Consider the following 25,529-nt stretch of genomic DNA (forward strand, 5'->3'; position numbering starts at 1 on the left):
ATGCAGAAAAAAAAGTCCATTAGTGTCTATGGAAATCATTTCCATGCATCCTTTGGATTAAAACCTCTTCATATTCCAGGTACCTCTGGGTAGATCTAGACAGAGCTACCAATACTTGAATATACCAACTCCATGAGAGTTTAGTTCATCCTCAAATCAGATTAAGTGCTATGCTAAAGCGACTGCTATGCCTCGCAACAGCTGATGTGAGAGCAGCATGGACAGCACCCATGAACGCAGCCTTTGCCCAAGGCTTTTCTATCCTCCAGTATGAATGGGGATAGGAGAGAATAAATAAAAAAAACAGAAAAGGAGAAGAAAAGTCTAATTCTAACAATACTTGATGATTTGCTTGCATTTTGATTAATAAAGTATCAGTGCTCAAACTGGAAACCCACTGAAAATTTTGACACGCTCCTCAGGAAGTCATGTCTTAACCAACATCATCAGCTATCAACAGGAAAACTGGATTAGCATATCAAAACTATACATCACAATTGAAAATAAAATCTGTTCAAGGTGAAGCTAGTTACAATTCTTACAGAAAACTATGTACAGCATTAAAATCACCTAATTTCATCCGTGGCAAATACCATTTGGAGCCCAATATTTCAACAGCAAAATCAAGAATGGTTTTGTATAATTACCTGGTGATGTCATAGACCATGAGAGCACCAGCAGCCCCTCTGTAATAACTTCGTGTAACAGCCCTAAACCGCTCTTGGCCAGCGGTGTCCCAGATCTGAAGCTTGATCTTCTGACCACTAACTTCAATTATTCTGGTTCCAAACTCTACCCCAATCGTGTGGGGACAATCAGCCATAACTAGGTTGGAAGAAAACTTTTATTAATTTAAAATGGCGAAGCATCTCTATCACCAGAGTTTTTTAAAAAAAAATATATACTAACCGCCTAACTCTGAAACACTTATTCAAAATGAGTTGTGATTTTAAAGCTGAAAGTTTACTAAGTTGACTTCAGTCATTTCTGCATACTGCTCTCAACTGAAAGGGTGACACCGAATCTCTGACATTCTAGTTTTGGTGTGTATATGCTGATGCACAACACATTTTACATTTTAAACACAGTAGATTTTCTAACCCTTCCTCTGGTGTCTAAATCAAACTACAGTTAGGGAATTTGTCAGGCTTTAGGTGCCTCAAAATCTTTCCTCCAAAATTTGAATTGAAAATAAAAATACAAGGCATCCAAAAACAGTAAGGTTTAGGATTAAACCTTGAAATTCTTCAATTTCTCCTCTTCAGTTTGAGATCTCGTAGCACATGCCAGGGCAGTACCTGGCTTTTCGGGGCAAGAGGAGAGAGAAAGAAAGAGAGAGGTGGGGAATGGAAAGGAATGAATGCTGCCTCACATTTATGCCAAGTTAGCAGCCAGTAACAGAGAAACATCAGAAAAGATAGCAGCCCAAGTCAGTGGACCATTAAAACCATTAAAAAAATCTAAATTAGTGAAGTGCATCCGATGCATCCAATTCTAAAGGCAACTGGTTAACAGATTCTACATGAATGCTATTTTTTTTAATGTACCTATTCAACATATTATGCAATGCTCGTCTTCCCCCCCCACTCATGTAATGAAGCATAACACCAAAATTGAACATGTTAAATGCGACACACCCAGCAGGTTGCTAGTGTAAAGTGAGGTGTCGGTGGTTTGGAAAATAAAGTGCATACAATATATAAACAAAGTCTTGTTTTCAAAGTTCATTTATAATACATGAACAAATTCAAGATTCCTTCTGCTTCTCCAACTACTTCTGCAACATGACCCACTCCTAAGCCTCATCTCAGGCAACTCTGGAGGCAACAGCAAATCACAGAAGCAATACTAGCTAACACACCCTTTGACACCTCCATGCACTTTGTGGTATGCAGTCTACTTGCAATCACCGGCAGCTCAGCAAAGAAAATTGTTACCATTTGCAAAGATAAGTTATGAAACCAATGCCCTATTAAGTTTTAAATATTTGAGTCAGATATTTGAAAGAACAATTGCTTATTACGACATGATCTCTGGCGAACAAACAAGTTAAAGGACTAAATCAAGGTTCAGTCAAATGGTGCATGCTGTCTCAGGAGGTGTTTGGTGGAATCAACTTTCATCTCCACTTTGGGAAGGATGGGGGTAGGACAGAGAGAGAAATGAAGTTTATCAGCAGCCAACTCATTGTGGCATTGGCAGAGGTTTGAGTTGCAGCTCATATGATCGCATAAGCTTCTGGTCTTGTGCAGGAGGGCGGGGTGGAAATATGGTCCAACCAAAAAAAAAAAACTGATTTAGTATCTGTTTTCCTTATTTTATTGGCATGGTTCATGCTTTACAATAGTTTCCTTCCCCACTTGGAGGTCGGTCTTGGTCTGCATACCAATATAACATTGGACAAAGCAACCATTACTTAATGTCAGCTGTAATGCAGCTCCTCTGTCAGAGTACATTATCAAAGAGCACACTTTGCTTTCCAAATCAGGCCTGCACCTCATACAGTAAATGACAGCATTCTTTCAGATCAGCATTAAACATCATGCCATCAATAATTAGTCTCCCACTATAATTTGATTCAACTTGATGATGCTCAGACGTTTGTTAAAAAAAACTCATTTCAGAGTGGGAATAAAAATTACATGCAAAAACATGCTAAGATATTTGAGTCAGATATTTGAAAGAACAATTGCTTATTACGACATGATCTCCGGTGAACAAACAAGTTAAAGCACTAAATCAAGGTTCAGTCGAATGGTGCATGCACATGACAACTGGTCAAACAACATGAACTCAATTTTCCCACTTGATATCCTGTATTTTTCAGGATGTACTAAGGCTAAAGAATCAAAACAAACTGGTTGAAATTATTCTGTAACAATCAAGTACAGTGGATAAACAGATAGTTTATATTTTATGTAATCCTCTATAGAACTCTTCAAAGGGCACCTAGAAACAAAAATAACTTTAAAAAAACTTAGAAGAACTGATTAGCATTTTTTGAGACATGTTAGACAGAACAATACAGTCATTATTGGATTCTGCATGATAATTTATAAGATTACATTTTGAAAGTTTCAAATTAACTCAAAGTGGGTGGCAGGCAGGCGGACAAATCTAAAACTTGTTATCCCATCACACGGTCTCACTAATAAATGAATAAACTACCTCCAACCTGTTCTCAGAGCCATTAGCCAAGGTGGGAATTTGGAGACAACAACATCTTTCATGTCCGCTTATAAACAGATAATGTCTGACTACATCTCATCCAAAAGAGAACACCATATTGTACCAAAAACGTCAACCAAGTTTATGTGCTTATGTCTTGGAGAAGGGGTTGAACTCAACCTCGTGACAGCGTGCCAACACTGAGCCAAGTAAAATGCTGGTGAAATCAGGTTTCAAAAGGAGAGGCACTTCTTGGGATTTATGATCTTTTCATGTAAAAAAAAAATCTTTTCATCCTCGAGACTTAGATTTCCAATTCAATGATGGGTAATGGATGTCTGGAGTTACAGAACAGGAGCTGAGAGCTAGCAGATCAGCTTGTGGTCTGGTTCAAATCCTGTTTTGAGCGATGGATTGAAAAATAGATCGTTGGTCGTTACTAAATCAGAGCTGCTGACTTGATTCAGTGTTGCAACAAGAGTTCAACAGCTGGAATTTAGCACATATCAACATATGCGCAATTAAACAGCAGCATTCACAATGAAAAGCAACTTTATTACAAAATTTATTGTGCGTGCACACTAGCTTTGCCATCTCTGTATTGCAGTAGGTATGTGTGTATAAAGGTGCACTCTGGTGAGAGACTTTTCTTCAATTATAAAATGAGAGAATTATTTAATTTCCACTTAACTGCATACAGACACAAATAGTGACAGCAGCACATATTGGGAAATCTCAGCTTTGGATTATTTTTGAGTGTGCTGTGATACCATTACTACCCCTTGTTTTAAATAGGATACAAAAATATGAACCAGATTTCAATACATAAAGTTGGAGGTTAAGGCGCTGGATTAAGCTAGAGTTAATATTTGGAAGTAACTCAGCCACAGTTCAGTATAGGACATTCAGTCTCGTGTTTTGACAATTGATTTTCAGGGCATTTACTTACATTTCTTTTCTGTAAATTGATGAAGCAAGCATGACTTCCCAACACCCATGTCTCCTGTTGTGAAAAGAAATTTTAAGATCAATTGTAAAAAGGATTAAAGTCAACATTAAAATACAATTTCATTCATATAGCTGCCTCTTGTCATACCCTTTTTACTCTAAACCTAGTTAGTCATGCTTTCTGGGAATTCCAGTTTTCTGCTTCTATTCCAAAGTCATCTGCTAGTAAATCCCTTAGAAAGAATGTAGGACAGGGATTTAGCCAGAAGTCCTACAAAGTTTCAGCTTGGATTTCAAGTAACAAATGTGTTATTGGTGCATTTAATGTTTAAATTAGTAAAGGTCATTCCAAACACAATAGTGTCTGATCTGAATGTAAATCTCGTTGGAACGAAAGCAAAGTTCAGCTAAATGCACTGGACTTTCCTGTAGGTTTTGGAATTACAGTCTCATTTGGTTAAGCAGAAGGTGAATTTCTGACTCACGACTGTCATGCATTATTTGCATAAAACTTGGCTGAGTTGCAGCATTTAAAGACAAACCCCCTCCCAACAAAGTATGGAACCACCACCAAATTCCACCTGCTGTCCCCCCCAACATACATACACTCCTTTTTACACAGAATGTACTTATGGGGAATATTTTTTTGCTCATTTAGTGCAATATCTACCAAAGAAACTATATAACCCATTTCATCTCCATTACCCTGCAAATTCCCTTTTCTCGTTCTTATTCAACTACCTTTTGAAAGCCATGATTGAATCTGCCTCCATCATATATTCAAGAACTGCATTCCAGGTCCAAATCACTTGTGCAGTACAAGTTTTTTCCTCAAGTCACTGTTAGCTTAAGCCATGTCTGAGAATTCAATACTGAAGTCATTCTAGATTATATAGAGCAATGATAGGCTCAAAATATTATGGTACAGCTCATGGATCCAAATTATTTGCCAATCTTGTGAAAAACAGAAGCCAATATTCCAAATTGCAGTTTTTGGACAATAAAGCCCACCTTTGTTCTAGACTAGTTAGAAACGCTTTGCAGTTTAGAAGTTCACTCTGGGAAACTTATATTCCAGCTTCAAAACGGAATTACTCTCTCAGGGCTATTATCTTGAAGCATGCACCACATTGCTGAACTCCAGAATTTTCTATCCTCACCTCAGATAAATTTACAAAATACAACAGAAATTCAATCTAGTATTCCCTGTTCTGATTTACTAGACATTGTATTGCTGCAATATATCTTAGGGTCATTATTTTTGGTTAATAAAGGTTACACAAAGTGCAAGACAACACTAAAGCTTAAATTAAATTTAAAGTATACCATACTATTAAATAATGTAAATGTTATTTGGGAGTATGCCCTTTCTGTACTGAAGCCTGGATCAAGACATTCTGCTCGTCTTCTATAGTTGCATAGTGCTGTGTGAACATGCACTGCAAAATGCAATTATGTATGAAGCATAAAATTTTGGAAGCACATGATTAATGTACCATATTTTAGACACTTATTTCAAATAAACTATTTAAAATAAACAGCAGCATACGTTGGAATTACTGGCAAGAATTATGTGCTAGCCTACGTTATTGAGCTACAAAAACAGAAACCAAAATATCAACACTTGCATTCGCCTGGATTTCAATCAGAAACTTCAAAAGCTTACTGGTTTAAAAAGGAAGTTTTTCCAAAATTAAATAACACTTCAGCCTCCAACATCATGGCTGTTTCATAAATGGTTGCCAGCTATATCTTTTTAAAATATTTTATAATGTGATGAAATCTAAAAACCGTTTCCTGAAGAATACCAAATCATGCCATGTAAAACTGGTGATGATTGCATTTCAACTTATGGTTTCAAAATAACCTGACCAGAAATTTTCAGTGAGTGAACAAACAAGCCAATTTTTAAATGTAAATTCAGATTTTCACCCCACTATTAATTCTACCTGTTAAGATATGGTTTCTGTTTGCTATGGTGAAATTTGTTACATGGGTTCTGAGATTTGTTAAAAAACAGAAACTCCCAGCCGTTACATCTGTTAAACACCTAAGTGTTTCAGGTACTTTATGTAGGCAATTTGCATTGCCCCACAAACAGCAAGGGAAATAAATGAAAAGTTGATTTGTTTTTGATAGTATCAGTTGAATGAAAGGTTGAGCAGGACGTGGGGAGGATTTCCTGCTCCTCTTCGAATAGCACCAGGGAATCTTTTATGACAGATGTGGTCCGATTTTAATGGTTCATCTCAACATTGGCAGTGCAGTAATCTCTTGGTGCTGTACTGGTCCAGCCTAAACAAATGCTGGAATTCATAAACTTGAAAATAAGAGGAAAGATTCATGCCACTTCTAGCATCATTTATGACATCTAGATTTATGTTTAATTTAAGACTTCTGCTTTCATTTGGTTTTCCTTTTAAGATCCATTCAATTTATAACTTAATTTTTAACCACATTAAAAGTGCTGCATGAACAGAAACAAACAGCAAGTGGCAACACTTGCATGGGAGAATGCGTGGGCGGACAATAATGAGATAAAAATTTCCATGACTTAAGTTTATATTTGAATAATCCTCATTTCTTTAACTCATTTTGCGCTCTATGCGTCCTTTTTATTTGCTCTAAGAGGGCACTTACTTTATGAACATTATAAAGTGCTAGGAATTAAGACCAAAATTCAAAACAAATGCACTCACCAATAATAATATATTTGAAGATGTAGGAATAGTTGTATGGTGCAGTGGCCATCTTGGCTCTATATAAAAAAAAGGAAAAAAAATGAATCAATAGATGCATCCAAAATCCAGTGTGCCATGGTTCCATTATATACACAGATAAACAGCCTTGCAGAGTTGTTGTTGGTCAGTGTACATTGTACATAAGAAATTTCATAAATACAATGTAATAGAGACCAACAATAGTTTATCCCTACACTGACACAGAAGCTGATTTTTTTTTAAAAAAACCTTGTACCACTCCCACCCCTCAGTCCTTTCCTCAGCAGAGGAATGTACAAGAAACCTGATCCTTAATGTGCATTAATTGTACATCACACTTCCTTGGGGAGGGAGTTCAAGGGATTGAATTTTGATCTGGAAATTCAAATCCCAGGAGGGCAGATAGGGAATCTAAATTTAGCCAATTAAATCTGGAATAAAAAGAGTAAAATGTGACCATGAAACTAATGATTGTCATATTAACACATTTGCTTCCCTAATGTCCTTTAAGAAATCCTAGTCTCTGTCTCCCCAAACCCACAGCAACATAGTTGATTCTCAACTGCCCTTTGGAATGGCCCAACAAGTTGCTCAGTTGTATCAAAATCTCTACAGAAAAAAAAAGGTAAAACCAAATGAACCATCCAGCATTAACCTAGGCAAACACACCTGCAAAGTCTTCCTAACATCTGCAGACTCATGTCAAAATTGGGACAGCCATCCCATAACCAACCCCACAGTTAAGAAACAATCCAAAAGTCAAACTCGCAGAATCACAATTTACAGCCAATGTTCCATCCTCCATAATCACCCCGGATATGTCATGTCCCAAAGGCAAGAAACCTAAAAGGTGACAGCACAGTGATATACAGTTCAGAGGATGTGACACAAAGTTAATATTTGCTCAGAACCCAATGAAGTGACTCAATTTTTGTTTATTCATTCACAGGATGTGGGCATTGCTGGCTAGGCCAGCATTTACTGCCCATCCCTAATTGCCCTTGAGAAGGTGGTGGTGAGCTGCCTTCTTGAACTGCTGCAGTCCATCTGTTGTAAGTACACCCACAGTGCTGTTAGGGAGGGAGTTCCAGGATTTTGACCCTGTGACAGTGAAAGAATGACAATATATTTCCAAGTCAAGATGGCATGTGGCTTGGAGGAGAACTTCCATGCAGTGGTGCTCCCACACACCTGCAGCCCTTGTCCTTCTAGATGGCAGCAATCGTGTGTTTGGAAGGTGTTGTCTGAGGAGCCTTGGTGAGTTCCTGCAGTGCATCTTATAGATGTTACACACTGCTGCCACTGTGCATCAGTGGTCAAGGGAGCACGAGTTTGTGGGAGGGGTGCCAATCAAGCAGGCTGCTTTGTCCTGGTGTCAATCTTCGAGTGTTGTTGGAGCTGCATTCATCCAAGCATGTAGAGAGTATTCCATCACACTCCTGACTTGTGCCTTGTAGATGGTGAAGAGGGTTTGGAGAGTTACTCGCACCAGGATTCTGAGCCTATGACCTGCTCTTGTAGCCACAGTATTTATATGCCAGGTGCAGTTCAGTTTCTGGTCAATGGTAACGCCCAGGGTGTTGATAGTAGGGGATTCAGCAATGGTAATGCCATTAAATGTCATGGGACAATGGTTAATTCTTTTTTGTTGGAGCAGGTCATTACCTGGCACTCATGTGACAAATTTATTTGCCACTTGTCAGCCCAAGCCTGGATATTGTTGTTCAGGTCTTGCTGCATTTGGACATGGACTGCTTCAGTATCTGAGTCGCTGCTAATGGTGAACATTGCAGAATCAGCAGCAAACATCCCAACTTCTGACCTTAAGATGGAAGGGAGGTCATTGATGAAGCAGCTGAAGATGGTTGGGCTGAGGACACTACCTTGAGGAACTCCTACAGTGACGTCCTGGAGCCGAGATGACTGACCTCCAACAACCACGGCCCCAGTCAATGGTCCCCTCCACCCCCCCACCAAATTTCCATTGACTCCAGTTTTGGTAGGGTTCCTTGATGCAACACTGTCAAATGCTGCCTTGATGTCAAGGGCAGTCAACTCTAACACCACCTCCGGAGTTTAGCTCTTTTTCTCATGTTTGAACCAAGACTCTAATGAGGTCAGGAGCCAAATGGCCCTGGCAGAACCCAAGCTGAGCATCAGTGAGTAGGTTATGCCACTTGAAAGTACTGTTGATGACCCCTTCCATCACTTTACTGATGATTGAGAGTAGACTAATGGGGCAGTAATTGGCTGCGTTGGGATTTGACCTGCTTTTTGTGTGCAGGACTTAGCTGGGCAATTTTCCACATTGCCAGGTAGATGCAAGTGTTGGAGCTGCACTGAAACAGCTTGGCAAGTTCTGGTATGAGGTTAAACACGGGCAAGGAAACCTAATTACCACCCACCACTCTCCATCAGCTGATTAAATCAGTGCTCCATGCTGAACACCATGTGGGAGAAGCAATGAGATAGCAAAGATATAGAACGTACCATGGGTGGGGACTTTCATTATCTATCACTATGAGTCATTCAGTAGTACAAGTGCTGACTGAGTCCTGAAGCCACCTGACTGGCTCTTTAACTGCCTGCCACAGGCCCAACGAGGGAAAAATCTACTTAACCTCATCCTCACCAATCTACCTATCAGACAGATCTGCCCACAACGGTATTGACAAAAGTGGCCCTTGCAAGGATGAAGTCCTGTCTTCAGGGGACACCCTCCATCAGCTTGAGACACTATACACCACACTAAATGATATGGATGCAGAACATAACAATTCAAAACAGGACATTTACTGGGCACTGTAGGCCATTAGCAGAACTAGAGCAACCTGTAACTTTATGGTCCAGAAGATTCCTCACTATCATTACCATCAAGTCAAGGGACCAACCCTGGTTCAATTAGTGTAGAAGGGTGTGGCAAAGAATAGCACCAGGCATACTAAAAATGAGACATTAACCTGAGGAAGCTACAACACCAGGCTACATGCAGAGGCAGCAGGATGAACAACAGACAAAGCTAAGCGATACCACCATCAACAGATCTGATTAAAGCTCTGCAGTCTGCCACATCCAGTCATGAATGGCAGATAATTAACAGGAGGCTGTGGCAGCTCCATGAACAACTCCACCTCCAATGAAGGCAGATCCCAGCACAAGTGCAAAAGAAAAGCCTGAGGTTTTTGCAATCACCTTCTGCCTGAGATGCAGAGTGGGTGATCCAACTCTGCATCCTCTCAAGGGCCCCAAAGATTAGTCTCAAGCCAATTTGATTCAATCCATGGGATAAAAAGGCTGAGCTCACTGGATACAGAAAAGGTAATGGGACCCGGCAACATCCCCGCAGTACTGAAGGTGTGCTCTAGAACTAGCCACACCCCTAACCAAACTGCTCCAGTACAGCTCACTGGCATCTACCCAAAGAGAAAGGTTTCCCCAGGTATATATTGTCCAATGTTGCCTCTAAGCTGTGTAGCAACCCAGAGGTTCCTACAGAGGCCAAGCATAAATTGGCCCCTTGAGGTGAGCATTCAAGAAAATACGTGCTTAAATTAATAGGCTCGACTCAACAAGAGTTGGTCCTATCGACAAAAAACAAATCACTTATCAATAAGCCACACACCTTCCATCACTTTGCTGGGTGAGTCACCTCCTGACCTCATTACAGCCCTGGTCCAAACATGAACAATAATGTTGAATTCCAGGTAAGGGGAAAGTGATTGGCCTTCACATCAAGGCAGCATTTGACCAAGTGCAGCATTGAGGAGTTCTAGCAAAACTGAAGGCAGTGGGAATCAGGGGAGAAACTTTGCATTAGTTCGAGTCATACCCAGCCAAAAGGTAAGATACTTTTGGCTGTTAGAGGCCAATCACTACAATCGCTGGACTACCTTGAGGGAGTAAGTCCTGCAGGGTTGTGTCCTCAGCCCAATCATCTCCAGCTACTTCAATGGTCTTTGCCCCAGCCCAAGGTCAGAAATGGGGATGTTTGCAAGCAGTTCAGTTCCATTCACAACTCCTCAATAAAACAGTTCTTGCCCACATTTATTTTTATTCTTTGTGGGATGAGGGCATCGCTGGTTAAGCCAGCATTTATTGTCCTCGAGAAAGTGGTGGTGAGCCACCTTCTTGAACTGCTCAGTCCACATGATGTAGGTACACCCACAGCTCTGTTAGGGAATGCCAGAATTTTGACCCAGCAACAGTGAAGGACCAGCAATATATTTCTAAGTCAGGATGGTGTGGCTTGGAGGGGAACTTGCAGGTGCTGGTGTTCCCATGCACCTGCTGTCCTTGTCCTTCTAGGTGGTTGGAGTTGCAGGTTTGGACGGTGCTTTCAAAGGAGCCTTGGTGAGTTCCTGCAGTGCATCTTGTAGATGGTACACACAGCTACCACTGTGCATGTGGTAGAAGGAGTGAATGTTGAAGATGGTGGATAGGGTGCCAGTCAGGTGGGCTGCTTTGTCCTGAATGGTGTCGAGATTTCTGAGTGTTGTTGGAACTACACTCATCAAGGCAAGAGGAGACTATTCTATCACACTCCTGATTTGTGCCTTGGTCAATGAAGAACAGACTTTGGGAGTCAGGAAGTAAAATACTCACCACAGGATTCCTAGCCTCTGAATTGCTCTTGTAGCCACAGTATTTAAATGGCTAGCCCAGTTCAGTTTCTGGTAACCCCCAGGATGCTGATAGTGGGGGGTTCAGAGATGGTAATGCTGTTGAACGTCAAGGGAAGGTGGTTGGAAATGGTCATCACCTGCCACGAATGTAACTTGCCACTTATCAGCCCAAGCCTGAATGTTGTCCAGGTCTTGCTGCATATGGACACAGACTGCTTCAGTTTCTGAGGAATTACAAATGGTGCGCAGTGAACATCATCTCTTCTGACCTTATGATGGAGGGAAGGTCTTTGATGAAGCAGCTGAAGATGGTTGGGCAGAGGACACTGCCCTGAAGAACTCCTGCAGTGATGTCCTGGGACAGAGATGACTGACCTCCAACAACCACAACCATCTTCTTTTGTGCAAGGTATGACTCCAACCAGCAGAAAGTTTGCTTTCTTGTATATTCTATTAGCTTTACCATCAAATTGTGTACTATTTTAAATCTTAGGGATAGAATAGAACTTACCAGATACTCACCTCCTTTCCCTGTCGTAGAGTAAGAACCAATTTCTATGGGGTGAGAAAGATAGAAAGGGGAAAAACGAACAACTCTCCTCTCACCAAGCTCCACGTCTTCACTCAATTAGTCTGCTGCACTCCATTTGCCAAGGCTGTACTAAAGAACCCTGAATTTATAGTAAACTGAACTGGGGCTACAGTAACCAGATTCAACCAGTTAGCTCATTAACTACTCGACTCCTACAGCTGAGAAAGAGTTCACCCTGTCTAAACTGCAAGAGCGAACTTAGCCTGCTTACACAGTCCTTTCCAGTTACTGCTAATTACACACGAGATTAGGTTTTAAGAGGAAAATTTAACAAAATTAACACTTAAAACCCCCCCTCACCAAAGCCCAAGTCTTCACTCAGTTATTCAGCTGCACTCTGTTTGCCCTTGATTAGATAAAACAATTCTTGCAACTTGCTTGGTACATTTAAGTCAATTGAATTAAAATCTTAACTTAATATATTTGAGTGCCCTCAATTCTATGCATAAACCACAAAACATTTGAGACAAACCAAAAACTCATTCTGCATATTGCAATTTTTTATAAAATAAAATATTACCTTTTTTAAAAAATGTCCACTACCCTAGTGTGGTCACTAGTATTTCAGCAAGTGCAAGGATGACCAAATGAAGATTTACATTCATGTCTAAAAGACAACCTATTTGTTTAAATATAAAATATTGTTTGCACTAAACAAGATGTTGAATAAATAATCCACTGAATTCATTCATTCTAAACAGGGAGCTGGCTTCCAACATTTTGTTTGTTTGACTAAAGGTAACAGAATCTTCAAATTAGAGCTGGGCCATTTTAGAGGTGAAATCAGGAAGCATTTCTCACAAAGGGTGGTAGAATTCTGGAACTCTCCAATCAAAAGACTGAAAATTTCAAAACTCAAGATTGATACATCTTTAGTAGATGAGGGTATCAAGGAATAGGGAACAAGATCAGATAAATCAAGTTGAAACACATGTCAGCCATGGAGCTAAATGGTCAAACATTTATTTTCAAGTTCCTACAGCAGATTGACAGAGCCACATTTTCCACAATCCCTACTGGCCAACAGTACTTTTCCCATCCATCCCAGGTGCTCTCTGCCACTCCCACCTTTATCTCTTCAGGTTACATCAGGCTATCAAGTTCCTGCTCCTGGCCACCAATTAGTTCTGACCTTCATCCCAGCAACAATTCACTATGGATAAGTGATGATAGGAACCGCTTCAATTGGTAGCACAATCATTAAGAACAACTGAAGTACAAGTAAGCATAATGGCAACTTTAGTAGGAAGAATGAAGACAGTACTGTATTGAAAGATAGTGATGTAAACACTTCAGCATTTCCAATGAGTCACCATATACTGCATTTCAAGGTAGTTGTGTGGCAAGTTCTTGGACATATTTCTCACACAGCTCTGGGCTTGTCTATTAGAAAGACCTTTATATAGGAAAAATTGATATTCTAAATTAAACATTGTTGAACACTTTTTCTACTATATTGTAACCTCAACAGTTCTGCACAAAATATTCCAGCAAATATAAGCTGACATTAGAATCACTGATTAATTTACTATTCATAAAAAGGAAAAACACAGTTGGCATTTTTAAATGCATCCACAAAACTGGGTTCACTGCAGTCTGATTGTGCCAACTGATTCACTGCATGCAGTTCACCTCACCGTACACAATGAATCACATGGCACAGCCAGAATGGTATCTGGAAATAAGCATCAAAACTAACTACTGCAATGAGAAGCAAACTGCACTGCAGGCATTACTACACAAATGTTGTCATCGGTGTGTTTGGGGGGGGGGGGGGGGGGGCATATACCAATAAGCAATGGCCCTTTATCCTTATATATACACCATTAAACCATGACAATACAGATTTTACTCAATCAAAAAGGTACCAATGTCCATCATTAACTCCACAGTCCCAGATATTAACTTGTCTGTACTGAATTTTCAAAACACAAATTGTAGAAACTTTCACAGCACTTGGTGTGCACTATTTAACTATCTAATGTTTGGTATGAATCATTTGATAGAGCCTCAAATACAATACATGGGCCTTCATTTTCACCTATCCTTCCTAGACTAACAGTTTCTCAGCCTTGTGTCAATAATCCCATTACAAATAGCCACAAAAAGATAACCATCACCTAAACAAATTGAAGTTCAATTCAAACATATTTTAACATACAGTTCTGCATGTCACATTATAAACTCCCTCTCTGTTTACATGCTCTTAAAAGAATGACTAAAACCTTGTCTCACATTCAACTCAGCAACAGTCATATTTTAAATCACCAACAACGACCTCCTACCAACAGGGTATTTGGGAATTCACATCATTAGTTGTGCATTAATAACATTGTGAGAGATAACAGAGGAGACCAGGAGATGTGAGAACGCAGCGAGGATAAAAGGAGTGGAGCGAGACAGTGATTGATGGTGGGGGACAGGGGTGAGTGAAAAATTGATTGGAGACTTGAGCAAAGTGACACACACAAGATGACAGCTTAGAATAGGCTAGATGCATAGTCTAACACTGATTTTATATTTATGCTGAAATGAATAGTCCAAACAGGAAAATGTTTGCTTTAGAAACAATGTTTAAATATTAAATGTGATGGAAGAGTCAAATTACATAAAATCTACATGACTTTTAATTATACACAAATTTCTAATTACTTTAATTGATGAGTACCAAGTTCCATTTAACTAGGATAAGCTAAAGGATGCCCAGGTTTTGCAGCTACTTTGCATTTTTCCCACACTAGTAAAAATATTCATTTCAGTCACAATTCCTAGAAAATATCAAATATTCAACTTCTGTTAATTGCTTTGCTTTATCATCTTCAGATAATTCCTTCTAAGCAAAAATGCACAAGTCATCTTAAATGCCCCTTCAAGAAGACGTGTATTCCAGTTCAAACAATTGGTGAAAAGTTGGAGTTAGTTTCAGGTCAAGCTCAGAAATGGAAGAGAGAATGTTAAAAGCAAAAAACTGCAGATGCTGGAAATCCAAAACAAAAATAAAAATACCTGGAAAAACTCAGCAGGTCTAGCAGCATCTGCGGAGAGGAACACAGTTAACATTTCGAGTCCGTATGACTCTTCAACAGAACTAAGTAAAAAGGAGAAACTAAGTAAAAAGAGAGAATGTTGTTGAGTTCAGCACTGGAATCTCAGAACTTGAGAACTCCAACGTTCATTTCAGCCAGCAATTCATCCCTCTGCAAAGCAACTTTTTTTTGACAGTTTATGAATGGTGTCAGGGTGGTTAGAACTACAGATTAAAGTAATTTGGTTTGGAAATAGCTGGCTAAATTAGCATTTTCAAGGAGCTTTGATCATAAACCCAACAGGAAAATCAAAGTGTAGCCTTCAGTACATTCCTACAGCATTTTATTGGAATTCAGTTCACATCAAATCTACTTAAGTCCTTGTTCACTCCTTGGTTAGTATAATGAAGTTACAAATTTCCATTTGTATGGGTCTATGCAAGACATCATTACAGGTTGTAATCTGGGAGCAGTGGCTCTTCATAACCCTGGGGGATCATTTGCAAAATTGCTGGTTGGCTGCATTACCTCTTCAGCCACTGTCTTATTTGCAATGCAGAGCCATTTCCCAGTTAAAAGATGAACATTTACCCATTAAATATTGCAGCCAACTCTGTAATTAAAAATCCTAACTTGAATTTTCAAATTGATCTATTAAACCACTAGGCCTTCTATTTTTCTATGCATCTTTGCATTCAAGGGACAGGATGTTTTCTATTGGAAATGGGGAATGGAACTCTTCCCATTTCAGATACCCAATGTTCATAGTTCAAGTATGCAACAATCAGAAAAAGAGTTCAGCTCCCTGTGCTGCTCTAGTGAGGTCCCTTGGCTCAACTTGGGGTCAGTCATTTACAGCACAGAGCAAACAATTCAGCCCATCATGTCTTTGTTGGCTCTCTGTGGACCAATCCATAATCCCATTCCCTCGCTCTATCTCCGCAGCATAAAGTCTACTTCCTTCAGGTGCCCATCCAATTTCTTTGAAATTATTCACCGTCTCTGCTTCCACCACACTCATGCGCAGCAGGTCATTACCACTCACTGTGTATAAAAAAATTCTTCCTCACATCACCCTTGCAGCTCTTGCTCAAAACCTGAAATGCATCCTCTATGGCTTGTACCATCTACAAATGGAAACAGTTTATCCTCATCTCCCAGCAATCTCCTTTGCTCCAAGGAGAAAAACCTCACCTGCTCCAACCTAACTTGGAACTAAAATTCCTCATTCCTGAAATTATTCTAACAAACCTACGTATCTCAAGGGTCTTCACATCTTTCCCAAAGTGTGGTGGCCAGAACTGGACACAGTACTCTAGGAACTACTGTTCAGTGCAACTTCCCCTTTTTTTTTTGCACTCAATACCTCTATTTATGAAGCCCAAGGTCCTAGTTGCTTTGCTAACTATTCTCTCAATATGCCCTGCCACCTTCCAAGATCTATGCACATGGGCCCAGAGACTATCTTTTCCTGCATGCTCTTTACAACTGCACCAATAAGTCTATATTGCCTCTCTCAATCCCTTCTGCCAGAATGCATCACCTCAGACTTCCCTGTATTAAATTCCATCTGCCACTTGTCTGTCCATTCTGCCAGTCTATGTCCTGTTGGAGCCGACTGGTAACCTCAATTTGCCATTGCTCCATGTTTGGTATCAATGGCAAACTGTGGCATGCAGAGTAAGATTTCAATATAAAAGATATTTATATAACAAAAAAAACAATGACCCGAGCACTGATCCTTAAGGAATACCACTGTCTACCACTCCAATTTGAAAAACTACCATTTCCATTACTCTGTTTTCTGCCCTCAAGCTAACTTTCAACCAAACTGACAGTGACATCCCTACTCCATGAGTCATAATTTTGTTAATCAGCCTTTTTGTTATACTTGGCCAAATGCTCTCTCAAAATTCATATAGACAACATCCATTGCATTCCTTTCAACAACCTTCTGTTACTTCGAAAAATTAAATTATTCAAGCATGATTTGCCTTCTAAAATCTGTGCTGGCTCTCCTTAATTAACTCAAACTTCAAGTGCCTGCTGATTTTGTTTCTAAATCTTTACTCACCACTGATGTCCATGATCAGTGACCTCCATGTTCAAGTCACCAAAGCAAACACACCTGGAATACAAGAATACAAGACGGAGACAGGCAATAAATGCTGGCCTAGCCAGCAGTGCCCACATCCCGTAAATAAATAAAAAAGTATCTTTACCCAAGGAATCTCAAGAAGTGAGTCAGCGGAGAGCCCAAGTATCAACTGAAGAAATTTAAATGCATTAGTTATGTTTTTCAGTCAGGATAATTGCTTACACATGTACAGATTTTCCACACTAGCAGAGCACATTTAATCAAACCGACAAAATAGGAGAAATTGCATTTGACCTTGTCATGCTCCATTTGTTACAATTTAACCTGGTGGTGCCAAATTTGGTGGTAATTCCTAGACCTACAAAGCAACAGAACTCTACTGGTGTCAGGATAAGCTTAAGTCTGCTATTAAATGTAGGCAAGAGCAGAACTACATATTTACTATCAACACAGTTTTTAAAAAAAAAAATTATTTTAAACAGGCATGCTAAATGTAAATAAACAATTCTATTCCTCAAATTCAGGAAGCTCTTCCTGGCGTAAAATTTAATTCCCAGAGTTATTGAGTTACAAGTTTAACTGGAGCAGTTAACAGAAAAAAAAGGAGGAATTTTCTTTCTCCATTGCACTTCACTTCATGACTATAATGTCATCTTACCAGCACAACTGCCCTCCAGTACTGTATTCAAGGGGCTTCACAATGGCAAAGACAGAAGATTATTTACCCACATGCTAAGCATAATTTTGTTCAGTTGAGACATCTGTCCCCCAATAATGGTTACAGGGCAAGCCAGAAACAGGAACCACGACTTTCCTCCTTCAGAACCCAGGAAAATCTTAATTATGCAACTGAAAAATATAGATAAACCCTCTGAAGGTGCTGGCATGAAACAGCACCTTATGGGAATGCTGCTGTTCTCAAGCTCAGGTTAGTTAGCACTCAGGATTCCAAGTGAATCAGCAGAGAGCCAAAGTATCAACTGAAGTATCCCAACTGAATGCATGCATTAGTACGGATTAGCAAATTCACATTTAAATTTGACTAATTCACTAGTTTACTTGCAAGAAAGCTCCTCTAAAAAATTAAATTTAATGTCCCAAAGAAAAAAAGTAATGAATGCAGAATCCTCCACTTCAATTTAAATTTCTAAAAATAAATTAGCATGCATAAATCCTTTCTTTAATCCTAATCACATCCCTCCCCTCAGACAAAAAAAGTCTCATATGCTATACCTAAAAGCATGGGGTCTGTTACTCTTAAATTTCAACATCCAGATAATCCAGTCATTCAACACTCAGTCAAAAAATATGCCTACCTCCTAATGCAACACACTCATCACACTCTTCTTCCATCAGCCATGGCTCAGTTGGTAGTACTCTTGCCTCTTGAGTCAGAAGATTGTAGGTTCAAGTCCCACTCCAGGACTGGAGCACAAAAATCAAGGTCGACACTGCAGTGCAGTAGAGAGCTGCATTGTCAGGGGCACCACCTTTCAGATGGAGATGTTAAACTGAAGCCCAGTCTGCCCCCTCAGAGGGGCATAAAAGACCCCACTGCATGATTTTGAAGAGCAGCGAAGTTATCCCTGGTGTCCTGGCCAATATTTAACCCTCAATCAAGATCTCAGAAGGCAGATTATCTGATCATAGTTACATTGCTGTTTGTGGGGGACTTGGTGTGTAAATTAGCTGCCACACTTCCTACATTACAACAGTGACTACATTTCAAAGAAAAGTACTTCACTGGCTGTAAAGCAGTTTGGGGTATCCTGAAGTCAGGCACCACCCCACCCCACCCCACGCCCCCCTCAAAAAACAAACTCACTGAAGATGACTTGGACATCAACCCAGGATACAGACCATGGTTTACAACCCAATAGTTCCAAGGTATTCAGTTGCAAGTTAAGTTCTGCACCAGAAAAATCTTGAATTTGAGTAATAGCGATTTTAAACTTTAACATGCCTATTCAAAGTTTTCTTTAAGCTGTGTTGCTGATAAACAGTGAAAGATCTACTCCTTGTAGGTCTAGGAGTTATGTTTACCAAGTAGAAGTGTAAACAATGGAGGGTGACATGTTTATTTGTTGAATTGGAGTTTACAGAAGATGTGGGCTGGAATATTGGCCAGGAAGAGCACCCAGGTGGCATAGGCATGGATAAGCACTTAAGACGGGCTGGCCAAGTTTCAGAGACGACTACAGAGGCAGAAGCTAATTGGATACAGGGACTACAAACACACAGTCATGTTCTATCCAATAACATGGCTGGGAAAGAGGGTGGAATCAGTGCTAAGGGTACAGTGTCAAAAGCAATGGCTTTGGCCGCCAGAATATTTAAGTTCATCCAAGCCTGGACATTAGTGAGTACTCTGACAACAGTGGCACTTAAGTGGTCAACACAAAGAGTGAGTGACATCAGCATACACATGAAACCCAACCATGTCTTCAGATGTGTAGAGAAGGAAGTAGAGAGGTGCACCGATAGAACCAGTGGGGGTTTCAGGTGGGGAAGAGAAGTTGATTGGGTGGGGGTGGAGAAAGAGAAGCCATGCTGATGGCTCTCTGGTTAGTCAGTCCTGGAAGATGGAACCAGGTAACAGCAGTCCCACTGAGCTGGACAGACAGGCACTGGATGAGGATGGCGTGCAAGGCAGGGTCAAAGCTAGAGAGAGGCAGAAATCGGTCTAATAATACCCATTTTTGAAATTTCCAGTGAATTAAAACACATTGTTTGAAGTACTTTTATGGCTTGCTAGTGCTTAAAAAAGCCTTGTACTCCTGAAGCAGTTAGTGCTAATTAACAAAAACAATTACTCTTCAAAAATCTTAGGGCAACTGTAAAAAAGATAGGGAGCCAGATTTTATGCAATAACACAAGAATGGACAGAATTGAAATGGTCATATATGAGCCACAATATCACTGGAGACATTTGCAATAGTGGGTAGAATATTATCCCTAATATTCATCAAAACAAAACATCTTGCTCCAATCTGCAATTATCTCTCCTACGTATATCTGATAGAATTAAAGTTAAAGGATACATCACTTTATACAAAATGAGGGAAAACTCATGGCAAAAATAACAGCTAATGGAAAAACATGTTTGACTGCATGTTTAAAAATTGCAAGTTAATGAGGATTTTGATGGAAAACAAAGCTGTAACCAGCAGGCTAACAAATTCAAATTGTAATAGCACTTAAAATACTGCTCCCCTGAACCAATTTCAAACTGAATCGCAATAACAAATTAGAGTACGTAATTTGTATCTGAAGATCGATTCTCACTGATGCTCTACATTTTATATGAAGCTTTGAAATATCAGAACAAAATTGCATCCCTTTGTTACCATCCATTTAAAAATTACAACCTTAAATTCTAATTAATGGATTTAAGTCACCTTCAAAGATTATAAAAACAACAATGGTTCATCCTAAACCCACCATCCAATTTTACAAGATCAGTTGTGGTATATCCCATTGGAATGAGTCACAAAATAGAACACTACATACTAGATGGCTAGTAGTTTTTTTTTAATTCTGTACTTACTGATCCAGTACGGCTCTGTAATTCAACTAAAACACTTTTTATAATGCTCAAATCACTTTATTGTTGCTACTGACACCAAACCTCTAGTAACTACTTCCTTGCTGCTGATCACCTGCATTTCGAAGGCCATACACAGCAGTGGCACTAAATACAAAACCTATCACTCTGCTACAGGCCATTCATATTTTCTTCAAATTTTTAAACCTATGAACAAATTTTTAAAAATTGCATTAAAACTGTACAGATTCAATCAACACACAAGACAATCCTTCAACCAACTCATTATGTGCAATGCTTGGAAACTCTTGGGCTTCAACAATTCAGACATGTTCAGCCCAGCAGAAACATTCATCGCTTTTTCCTCCAATTCTTAATCATGCAAGTCAACATATAAAAGGGATGAGTTACAAACTCATACTAATGCACGATTATTCCAATTTGCTTTTCCAGAAATGCAGAATAGATAAGCCTTCAAATTTTAAGAGTCAGATCGAATAAAACTGAGGTGCATGTGAGCACATTCAATTCTGGCATGCTTCATGCCAATGCTTTTCCATTTTGCATATGTAACACTTTATTCTCTATTTGCACTGACAACCCCAATGAGATCTTAAACAAAATCTCTCAGCACTACAAAAGAGCTCGACACTGCAGAAAGCTCTTCTGGGAGTAATGATTCCCTCTATGTGAAAGCCTTTGGAATGTCCCAAGGTACCCAACATAAAATGAAAGTTCTTTAACTTTTACCAAAGAGATAAGTATTTCAGCTGACATCAACTATTACAAGAGCAAATTATCTTAAACAGACCTCAATCTGACATTAATTTTATGGTTTTCACAGACACTTTCCACAGACACAAAGCAATGATCATCATACTAAAAATAAAACGCTAAGCATTAACTACCTGCTAGTTATCTCAGTACCAATGCAGTCATGGAAATGTTTGTGGTGCAGGCATTACTTGCCACCTAGAGGAGAATACAGACAAGAGGAAACAGGAATGAAGTCTGAAATAGTGATCACTAACCAATGTACCTGAATCACTTCAAAAAATTATATTTTACATTGTGTGGCAGAGCGGTTTATGTAGATGATATACACTGTTTGTAGTGATCACAATTACTGCAACATTAACTTCATGCAACACACCAGAACAGAGACATAGTTGTGAAACAATGACTAAGCTATGGGCTTGTAGTTGATGGACTCCAGAAGAAATTCCCAGCTAGAACTTTGGTACACCAATGCAAGAATTTACGCATTACAAATTCAGTGCCCAGAAGAAAAAAAGGGAATTACTGATCTTCACTTCACCTTCCAAGCTCCACCCAATTTCAAGTCCAACTGTCAGCAATAAAGTGGGATTAGCCACATTCCACACCCACTGACACATCTATGTCAAACTTTTGTAAAATTAGAATAAAGGCCAAGTGCCAATACTAAATTTGCATTTGGTAACAGATTGATTGGTTGGACAATGCTATCAGGACAGCAGAATACTATAATGCAAACAATACATATTTACTAAAGATAGACCAGTGTCTCATAAGATATTAACACTTCTACTTTTAAAATGAAGCAATTAAATAAAGACCATACAACAACTTTGGCAGCATTTTCTCACAAGGAAAAATACTCCAAAATGAAGACTAAATATTTGAGACAGTTCTGCATCTATTACAATGCTCACAAATACTCAAAATATACTTAAAGGTTGCTTAGTTTAAGGCACTCGACTCCCACTTTGCTGTGAAACAACTGGACTCTCACTTTGCTGTGAAACAATTTAAGTAGAAAAACTATCAGGAGTCAGCTGCACACTATTCATTGCACTGAGCAATACAAAATAGGCCCCAGACCATCGTTTTATTAGGAAATTTAATTTGGGAAGGCCAAGATGTCTACAATTGACTTCTACTTTCTAGCATTAAATGCCAAGTCAGGAAATAACACCTTTTTAAAAAAAACTGCCACTGACTGTCAAGAGAATCTATGGTTATGTTATGGAACATATTGAGGTACAAACATGAAAATGCACATAATAAAGATAAATGTGATAGAATATCTTCCAGTGTTAGCGTAGTGGCTTACATACCGTCACACCAGACAGTTCAAGTCCTAACCATGCAGAAGTCTTCTCTCTCTTTTGGCTGTGAGAATCCAATGAGAAATCAGCTTGAACAATCTCAACCTGGCTCATAATGCATATGAGCCTGCAGCACATAACTGTCCCCAATTTGATACTGATCAGAAATCTCAGAGGTGCCACAAGGTTGTTGGTCTGGGAATGGAAAACCATGTCACACTGGTGCAGTAGCAAGTTTCTGACATCTGGGCTAAAGTAACTGACGGGCAGAGATGAGGGAACTTTAGATCTGGTTGTTCTGCACTTGCAAGTGCTTGGCAAGATTGGAGAAGCTGGGGCTGTTAGAGAAAGTTGAGGGGAAATTTGACATGTTCAAAATCATGGCAGGGTCTGGACAAAGTCAAAGTCAATAGGGAGAAATTGGTCCTATTAGCGGAAGGGTTAAGAACCACAGGACACCGGTTTAAAGGGAATGGCAAAAGAACCAAAGTCAACACCAAGAAATAACTTTTTCCCTTCTTAAAACCAGTGGGTGGTCAGGATCTGAAATGCACTGCCTGAGAGTGTGGTGGAGGCAGATTCAATTGTGGCTTTCAAAAGGGGATTGGTTCATTATCTGACAAGAAAACATTTGCAAGGCTATGGGGGGAAAAGGTGGGGCAAGTGAAACAGGGCGAGTTGCTCTTGCCACAAACCAGCACTGACAGCAGGCCAAATAGTCTCCTTCACTGTTGTAATCATTCTATGATTCTATATTGACTCCTAGATCACCATTTTTCTAAAAAAAAAAACAACCTTTTGACCAATTTATTCATCTCTTCCCAAAAGCAAGTTCACATTTCCAACTAGTATTGCCCATGTTAAAAAGTTACTCTTGCCTTCTATTCTAAACTTGTCACATTTTATTGTTACGTGCAAAGCTATCCAAGTTATCTAATGCTAGTCACTCTCAATTTCCCTTTTAAAAAGCCATACATGATCTAACAAAGCCAATTTCATTAATGCATTAATTTAAAGCCTATCAGAATGCAAGTTATCAGAAATATGAAATGGTACATTCAACCTACAATTTGACTCAACGTGCATAAAAAAAGCATTTGATTCGGTATTGCAGACAAGAAAAAAATGTCATTACTATGCACATGTGTGAAGAGTCATTTATGTTCATAAGTGAATCAATTGTTATCAAGATGAATATCAGAATTATCCTAGTTGCAAACATTGCAAACGAACGTGATGAGGATTGGCTGTACGAGTCAGCCAAACAAACCCTCACTACAAAATGATAAACAACCAAACATTTTAGTGTCAAAAGGCTGTGGACGCATCATTCTGCGGGCACTTGTGCAAACACTGGCAAGTTGAGATGATTGTTTCGGGCGGACACCAAAGCTTGTTATTCATGCAATGCACCCCGCTCTTCGCAAGAATTTTATTCCCCACCCCAACTGGCATCAGTCCGCCACAAATATCAGCTGGATGATGCGGTCAGACGCTGGCCAAACAACCCACCCGAATTGTTCTACTATTTAACCGGGGGGGGGGGGGGAGGATAGATAAGTCAGGCCTCTTGTCCTTTCCCTTTCACCGGCGGCTGTTAAAAATATATAAATAAATAAAAATAATCAGGAACCAAACCACGGCAACCGGCTGCGAGTATGTTTGAAATAAGAATTTAAAGACCGGCACAGACTCGGGGGGGGGGGGGGGGCGGAATGATCAGGCCAAGAGGAAGCTCCGGGCAGGAAAGGGGAGCGGCTTCTCCTTTCACCCCCCCCTCCTCCTCACTGCGGTGTGATTGAACAGCACCAGGACCCAGCCATGGCCGGGCCTTCCGGGAATCAGGCAACCAGGAACCGCTTCCAAAAAAAAAACACAAACACAAAAGGCCGCCAAGGAGCCGCCGCCGCCGCCGAGCCCCAGCTCCACATCCTCCTCCTCCTTCCTCCTGCACCCCCGGCTAATCCCCGCACCCACCCACCCACCCATCTTACCGTCTTCTGCACACGCAAGAAAAAAAAACCTCCGCGAGTGATTCTTTAGATAATCTTCTCTTCGCTTCTTTTGTTTTTTTTTACTTTCCCCCCCCCCCAACCTCCGACGCCGCAAAAAAAAAATCACTTCTTAAAACTCTCCCTTCCTGCAACTTCCAAGATGGCGCCTCCTTCCTACGGGGTTTCCTGCGACTCGTCACAGGGGCGGGTCAGGGGTCAGCGCCTTTAGGCTCCGTCATGAATGTTCTTCCGCGAGGAGGGAGGAGGAAGTTCTTATGCAGGGCAACTTGGGGAGGTGTCATCTTCATTGAAGCTCATTGCAATGTTCATATTTCATGTTTGCTGCTGTGTAACCCACTTAGGACTTTTGCAATGCTGCATTTGAAGTATAAATTATGTGATTTTTCTCTTTTTATTTTTAAAATAAAGTTATGGTGTCAAGTCTCCTCCCCCACCCCTTGCATCTTCTTTGATTGCAACTTGCAATCCAAAGTGACCACATTATATCACTCAATGTTAACCTGAACATCACATTGATTAGCAAGCGTCCACACGCATCGATGGGGAAACTAAACACGAGGAAGAAACTAATAGAAGGTTATAAGATCATAAGACAGAGGAATAGGAGTAGGTCATTGAGCCCCTCAAGAGTGCTCCGCCATTCAATAGGATCATGGCTAAACTGATGAAGTAGCCTTAACTCCACTTTCCTGCCTACACCCCAACA

At 40.0% G+C, this 25,529-nt stretch overlaps 1 protein-coding gene across 2 annotated transcripts in view; it reads right to left on the bottom strand.

Annotated features, from left to right (window-relative positions):
• Positions 1 to 24,980, bottom strand: part of rab14 (RAB14, member RAS oncogene family) — a 36,628-nt gene extending 11,648 nt beyond the window's left edge. Inside the window, exons 1-4 of one of the 2 annotated variants that reach the window (XM_078549972.1) lie at positions 24,803 to 24,980; positions 6,816 to 6,874; positions 4,118 to 4,171; positions 648 to 825 (exon numbers count right to left, since the gene is read on the bottom strand). In XM_078549972.1, the coding sequence (XP_078406098.1) occupies positions 648 to 825; positions 4,118 to 4,171; positions 6,816 to 6,867 (284 nt within the window). In that variant the 5' untranslated portion in view covers positions 6,868 to 6,874; positions 24,803 to 24,980. Of the gene's footprint in view, positions 1 to 647; positions 826 to 4,117; positions 4,172 to 6,815; positions 6,875 to 21,626; positions 21,686 to 24,802 lie in introns of those variants that run through there. The other variant, XM_078549973.1, reaches the window with a different exon arrangement.
• Between the last annotated feature and the right edge of the window lie 549 nt (positions 24,981 to 25,529).

Source organism: Cetorhinus maximus, chromosome 10 (genome assembly GCF_964194155.1).
Source record: "Cetorhinus maximus chromosome 10, sCetMax3.hap1.1, whole genome shotgun sequence".
NCBI classification, from domain to species: Eukaryota; Metazoa; Chordata; class Chondrichthyes; order Lamniformes; family Cetorhinidae; genus Cetorhinus; species Cetorhinus maximus.